General features: G+C 36.1%; 3 protein-coding genes and 1 pseudogene across 3 annotated transcripts in view; all 4 read right to left on the reverse strand.

The window, feature by feature from the left end:
* The window catches only part of LOC130826967 (ATP synthase subunit a, chloroplastic-like), a 2,344-nt gene extending 1,153 nt beyond the window's left edge, over positions 1-1,191 (reverse strand). The window contains exon 1 of the mRNA XM_057692609.1: positions 1-1,191. This exon is cut by the window's left edge and continues 1,153 nt beyond it. Coding sequence (XP_057548592.1) covers positions 204-1,175 — 972 coding nt within the window. The 5' untranslated portion in view covers positions 1,176-1,191 and the 3' untranslated portion in view covers positions 1-203.
* Positions 1,192-1,377: 186 nt separating this feature from the next.
* LOC130826974 (30S ribosomal protein S2, chloroplastic-like) lies at positions 1,378-2,087 on the reverse strand (annotated as a pseudogene).
* Positions 2,088-2,336: 249 nt separating this feature from the next.
* LOC130826587 (DNA-directed RNA polymerase subunit beta''-like) lies at positions 2,337-3,878 on the reverse strand. The gene is made up of 2 exons (XM_057692166.1): positions 3,545-3,878; positions 2,337-3,298 (listed from the first exon to the last, which is right to left on the reverse strand). Exons 1-2 carry the CDS (start codon positions 3,876-3,878, stop codon positions 2,337-2,339), a joined length of 1,296 nt encoding a protein of 431 aa, XP_057548149.1.
* LOC130826588 (uncharacterized) lies at positions 3,697-6,109 on the reverse strand. The gene is made up of 5 exons (XM_057692167.1): positions 6,065-6,109; positions 5,757-6,005; positions 5,356-5,678; positions 4,761-5,232; positions 3,697-4,668 (listed from the first exon to the last, which is right to left on the reverse strand). Exons 1-5 carry the CDS (start codon positions 6,107-6,109, stop codon positions 4,120-4,122), a joined length of 1,638 nt encoding a protein of 545 aa, XP_057548150.1. The 3' UTR covers positions 3,697-4,119.
* Between the last annotated feature and the right edge of the window lie 298 nt (positions 6,110-6,407).

Consider the following 6,407-nt stretch of genomic DNA (forward strand, 5'->3'; position numbering starts at 1 on the left):
GCCTTGGAACTAAGAAGGGGAAGGAAGGAAGAAAGCGAGTGGGTAACACTAATTCTTCATCCTCAAATAAGTCCTTCCCGTGGGTTATTTTCGCAACGAATGAGTAATTGTGTAGGAGCGATATTTTACTATAATGTGAAAAAGCAACCTGCAAATCCAAGACTATAAAAGAAATATGTATTTCTCATATTTATTTTCTCATATTAAACAAAAGGATTCGCAAATAAAAGCGCTAATGCTACAACCAATCCATAAATTGTTAAAGCTTCCATAAAAGCTAAACTAAGTAATAAAGTACCTCGTATTTTTCCCTCTGCTTCGGGCTGTCTCGCAATACCTTCTACAGCTTGTCCCGCAGCAGTCCCTTGACCAACTCCAGGTCCAATAGAAGCAAGCCCTACAGCCAATCCAGCAGCAATAACGGAAGCGGCAGAAATAAATGGATTCATGATAAGTTCTATATAAGCTGCGGCTAAAGTTGCAAAAATAAGAGCCTGAATACCACTTGTAAATAATCCAAGAAACATGACAGGTATAGGAACCACTAAAGGTACTAAAGAAACAAGAACAACAACTACTAATTCATCCGCTAATATATTTCCGAAAAGTCGAAAACTAAGTGATAGAGGTTTTGTTAAATCTTCTAAGATGTTAATGGGTAAAATAATTGGGGTTGGTTGAATGTATTTACCAAAATAACTTAATCCTTTTTTTGTAAGACCCGCATAGAAATAGGCTACTGACGTAAGTAAAGCTAAAGCAACAGTCGTATTTATATCATTGGTGGGTGCGGCTAACTCCCCATGAGGTAACTGTATGATTTTCCAAGGCAAAAGAGCCCCTGACCAATTAGAAACAAAAAGAAATAGAAACATAGTCCCAATAAAGGGAACCCAAGGGCGATACTCTTCTCCAATTTGAGTTTTGCTCACGTCTCGAATGAATTCAAGGACATATTCAAAGAAATTTTGACCGCCAGTCGGAATAGTTTGTGGACTCCGAACAGCTATAGCAGCTGAACCTAATAAGATAGCAATTACAACCCAAGAAGTTATAAGTACTTGGCCATGAATTTGGAAACCTCCTATTTGCCAATAGAAATGTTGGCCTACTTCCACACCAGATATATCATATAACCCCTTTAGTGTGTTAAGTGAATATGATGGAATATTCATATTGTCCTCTGACAGAAATATAACTTTAAAAAAAATTCTTTTGATTCAACCATCTCTTTCTCGACTTGTTTACTTTAATTTTATATTTAAAATACCGATTAATTAAATAATATCATATTCCAAGTTTTTAACTAGTTTTTGAGATTCAGGATATAGGAACCGATATAGAACTTAGCAAATCCATTTTTGATTTTATTATGAATCAAGGATTTCTTATATAGCTAGAGCGACCTTCACAAATTGCAAATACTAATTTAAAAGAATTAATCGAATTGAAGCTATAGCGTCATCGTTTGCCGGAATCGAAATATCTGCGAGATCCGGGTCACAATTTGTATCGATTAAACAAATCGTTGGAATTCCCAAAGTAATACATTCTCGAAGGGCTGTATATTCTTCTTGTTGATCAACGATGATTACAATATCCGGTAATCCTGTCATATACTTGATCCCGCCCAAATATGTTTGCAAGTGAAATAATTGTCTCTTCAACACGGCTGCGTCTCTCTTTGGAAGACGAGCGAGTCTCCCTGTCTTTTGTTCCATTCTCAAGTCCCTGAATTTTTGAAGTCTCGTTTCTGTCGTGGACCAATTCGTTAACATACCCCCCAGCCACTTTTTATTAACATAATGACAGCGAGCCCTTATTGCAGCCCATGCTACTGAATCAGCTGCTTTATTTTTTGTCCCTACAATTCAAAATTGTTTTCCTCTACTTGATGCATCAAAAACTAAATCACAAGCCTCTGATAAAAAACGAGCAGTTCTAGTAAGATTTATAATATGAATACCTTTACATTTTGCAGAGATATAAGGCGACATTCTAGGATTCCATTTACGAGTACCGTGACCAAAATGAACTCCCGCTTCCATCATCTCTTCCAAATTGATGTTCCAATATCTTCTTGTCATTTCTCCCCACACTTTCTCTTTTTTTAATAAAGAGATGAGGTATTCTGAAATAAATAATTGTTCCAAGGGAACCTTCTTTTCTACCACGGATTGGCCATTGATATACAACGCAAACCATTAATTCCTTTCTATTTCGTTATTTTTTGAATTTCTTTATTTTATTACTAATTTTTTTATTACTAAATTAAATAACCATAACAAATACATAAAAGATAAAAAAGATGAATCTATTCTATTAAACCCCAAAAATCATTGTTGTTTTGATCTATCACAGAAATTCTTTGAAAGATAAGAATCAAATAATTCTCTGTGGTAAAACAAAATATCTCTCATTTCTCCCTCGAATAGATTCTTTTTTTTTGTTTTCAACGGAATACCCTTATGTTGACTTGAATGGTGTACGACTCCTTTGAATCCGGTCCCAACAGGTATCATTCCCCCTAGAACAACATTTTCTTTTAGTCCTTTCAACCAATCGATACGGCCCCGGAGAGCCGCTTTTGCTAAAACTCGAGCAGTTTCCTGAAAACTCGCTTCGGATATAAAACTTTGCGTATTCAAAGATGCTCGAGTTATTCCCAATAAGGTAGCTCGATAACATATTGCTTCGTCCAAAGCGCGCCCCGTTCGTTCTGCCCGAAACAATCCAATAAGTTCTCCGGGCAAAAAAACATTAGACATTCCATCTTCTGAAACCAAGACTTTTGATGTTATTTGACGTACAATAATTTCTATATGCCTATTATGTATCTGCACCCCTTGTGATCGATAAACCTTTTGGATCTTATTAACCAAAGAGATACGACTTTGCGCTATAGTTAGCTCAGCCCCAATCAAGAATCCCCAAGGAATTCCAAGAATTCGTCTTATACGTTCGTTCCAACCATCAATCCTCTTTTCTAGATTCATAGATATTGAATCAATGGAACGAACTTCTAAAACTTGTTCCACCTTTGGAAGACCTTGCGTTATGTCACCAGACCTCGATTTTTCATATATAAATGTAACTAATGTATCCCCCTCATAAACGATTGATCCATAATGACCATGAACTGTTGCTCCCGGAGTAGCCAAATAGGGCTTAGCCAATCTTATTACTACGGAGTCAAATTGAACAATTATAACTTGACCCGATTTTAAGTATGGTCCATTTTTGGTCATACATACATTTTCACAAACAAATTGTCCAAGATAAATTTTTGTGGATGTCTCTTCACAAAAATTATAATGAAGAAAATACCAATTCAATTTTAATGGATTCAAAATGATGTTACTGCATGGATCGGGATTATAAATTTTTCCATTTTCATCCATTAAATAATACGGAAATTTAATTAGTTGAAAGGTTTGTTTTAAATTGTCAAGTTGCAAATAATTAATTACCGAGATCTGATTATGAGTTATTAAATGGTAAAATGAAAAAAAATGAGAAATTGGAAGGGCTGTCCCTAAAGAACCAAACGAATTCCTAATTAAACTTAGGGAATCTTTTTGAATTGATTCTTTGTGAGATTTTACACCTTTGGATGGGAATGGACCTATTCGAAAACATTTGGATGATGACAAAATTATACAAAATTGAGATTCTTTGTTTATACCCAACAACGTACGAACAGTTCCTTGATTTTGGTTAAATGATTGTTGAAGTTTTGTCTTTGAATAAATGGAATAAAATGGATTCATATTGGTATGATTTGATCCCTCATTTTTTTCTGATAATGGATCATCTCGTTTCCCGATATACGAAATATGGGATTTCACTAAATGGATCCTTAGAAAATCTCGAATCATACCGTTTGTTTTTACTTCAACAAAAGAAGCACGGGCCTCTTCAATAGAAGAACTTTTTTTATTTTGATTCCAATTCAATACTAAACAAGTACGTACTAATTGAATACTTGTGTCAGAAATTTATCGAGTGGCTTTGTCATTTCCATAAAGGATATAATTGACAACTCGAAGTTGCACATTATCCCTTTCCTGCAACAAATACTGAGGGAAAAGTGTTGTTAAATTGATACCGTCCGTTATTTCATATGGGACTACGGGTCGAACCAAAACAAAAGATTTTTTTCTTAGTGATTTTGGAGAAGAACTGAATAACCTCTGTCCAAGAACCAGGGGGTAGAACACCCAAGCCAAACATACCAAATACCTGCAACCTTACTGCTTGGATATAACTGCACTGATAGAAAAGGTGTTCCACTGATTCATCTGCAGAATCACATAACCCACAAGCAGCGGAGCATTGGATCTTCCAGCTAAGCAATCTGTCCCTTGTAGCAAGCCTGTTTTGCACCATGAGCCATAGAATAAAGACACTTTTAGGGCTAGCTAAATTATTACACACTAACCCCCTCCAACTAACCTTTGAATGAGTACCCAAAAGCTTCATATAAGCTTTTTTGATAGAGAATGCTCCATTTTCAGTCACACTTTGCCATCCTTGCCACTGCTGCACCATGTGTCTGCCATCCAAGATTTTCCTAAGCATCCATGACATACTCGAAGAAATCGAACAATACCAAACAGAATTTTTTTTAATATAATAAAATAAGAATGCACCCATTGGATCCAAAGTCTATCCTTTTTGACAGAGAATTCCCATAACAGCTTCAACAACGCAGCTTGATTCCAAATTCTCATATTCCTCAGATTCAAACCTCCACAAACCTTGGGTAAACACACTTGCTCCCAAGCAAGAGAAGCCTTCCTTGAGGGAGTCTCTTTCCCTGTCCAAAGATAGATCCTGCATATACAAAGCACTTGCTTAATCCACTTTTTAGGCAAGCAGAACAGCTGAGCCCAAAAATTCATCATACCACCAATCACACTCTGCAACAATTGAAATCTACCAGCATAGGAAAGGGATTTAACTGACCAATGATGAATTCTAGCAGTAATCTTCTCAACTAAAGGCCTACATTGGCTATAATTGAGCTTTCTGGAAGAAAGAGGCACACCTAAATATCTAAAAGGAGGATCCCCTTTAGTCATGCCTGTCTCCTTCAGAATAAGACTCTGAACATCATCTGTAACTCCAGAAAAGTAAATACAACTCTTCTCTGGATTTGCATGCAACCCAGAGGCTTCAGAGAAACTGGCAAACTCAGAGGTAAGAAGCAAAACAGAGTGAACATCACCTCTAGCAAACATCAAAAAATCATCAGCAAAGATTAGTTGGGTGATCTTCAATCTTTGACACTTTGGATGGTACTTGAAATTTTTCTTGTTAGCCAAACCAGCAAGTCTTCTAGTCAAATACTACATCCCTATTGCAAAGAGATAAGGCTGTAAACTACCTTGCCTTAATCCCTTAGCAGCAGCAAATGGGGGTGTGGGATAGCCATTAACCAATATTGAGAATGAAAGAGTCCGAACACAAACCATTACCCACTGAATATATTGATTAGGAAACCCCAATTCCTCCATCACCTTTTGAAGAAAACTCCACTTCAAAGAATCATAAGCTTTCCTAATGTCCACTTTTACCATGCACCTAGGACTATTATAAGCTCTATTGTAACCCTTAATCAGTTCAGAAGCAAGTAAAACATTGTCCATCAACTGTCTTTCAGGAAGAAAACCAGCCTAGGATTGATCAATAATACTAGGAATAACTTTCTGCAATCTAGAGGTCAGAATTTTTTAGATTATTTTGTAAAGAACAGTGCAGCAAGCTATAGGCCTATAGTCTTTAACATAAGTTGCATTTTTTATTTTAGGAATAATAGTGACAGCAGTACAGTTAATGGCATTATGAAACTGATTACCATCAAAGAAATCCAAAATGGCCTCATAAACCTCACCTTTGATGATGTGCCATACTTTCTTGTAAAAAAAAGCATTGAAACCATCAACTCCAGGGGCTTTGTCATCATGAATATTATTATGAGCTTGATCTATTTCTTCCTTACTCTATCAAGTAAGCAAGTCAACTACCTTAAAAAAAGGAAGGTGAAAGTAAGAACTAAAACCTCGCGGCTCGAATCTAGTCCTCTTCTTGGCTGAGCTAGCCGCATTCCAAGCTACTTCCTTTAAACACTTCATCTAAGATTCTTATCATTAATCGAATGTGGACTCGAGTGTACTGGATTATATGCAAGACTAAGGACAAAATTCCCTTGAATTGAGATTGGGCGACCTCAGATGTTTAATTAATTGAACCACGACCTCAATCTAACTTCTAATCAAGCTTGTAGGGAAGCAAGGGATTTTTTTCCTAAAATGGATTCAACTTTGCCTCGCTGAAAAGGACTTAAACACAACAACAGAATTCAGAAAAATAGAAAAAAAGTAAATTGCATAAAAATGTAATAA

The sequence above is a fragment of the Amaranthus tricolor genome, chromosome 11 (assembly GCF_026212465.1).
Source record: "Amaranthus tricolor cultivar Red isolate AtriRed21 chromosome 11, ASM2621246v1, whole genome shotgun sequence".
Lineage (NCBI taxonomy): Eukaryota > Viridiplantae > Streptophyta > Magnoliopsida > Caryophyllales > Amaranthaceae > Amaranthus > Amaranthus tricolor.

Excerpts from the sequence above, each read along its gene's own strand:
- LOC130826588 (XM_057692167.1), bottom strand. The coding sequence starts at position 6,109 with ATGCGGCTAGCTCAGCCAAGAAGAGGACTAGATTCGAGCCGCGAG. Across the intron at positions 6,006-6,064 it reads GACTAGATTCGAGCCGCGAG|AGTAAGGAAGAAATAGATCA; the intron begins GTTTTAGTTCTT and ends CTTACTTGATAG. Across the intron at positions 5,233-5,355 it reads TATCTCTTTGCAATAGGGAT|AGGTGATGTTCACTCTGTTT; the intron begins GTAGTATTTGAC and ends GATGTTTGCTAG.
- LOC130826587 (XM_057692166.1), bottom strand. The coding sequence starts at position 3,878 with ATGATTCGAGATTTTCTAAGGATCCATTTAGTGAAATCCCATATTTCG. Across the intron at positions 3,299-3,544 it reads TTTAATTAGGAATTCGTTTG|AGACATCCACAAAAATTTAT; the intron begins GTTCTTTAGGGA and ends ATTTTTGTGAAG.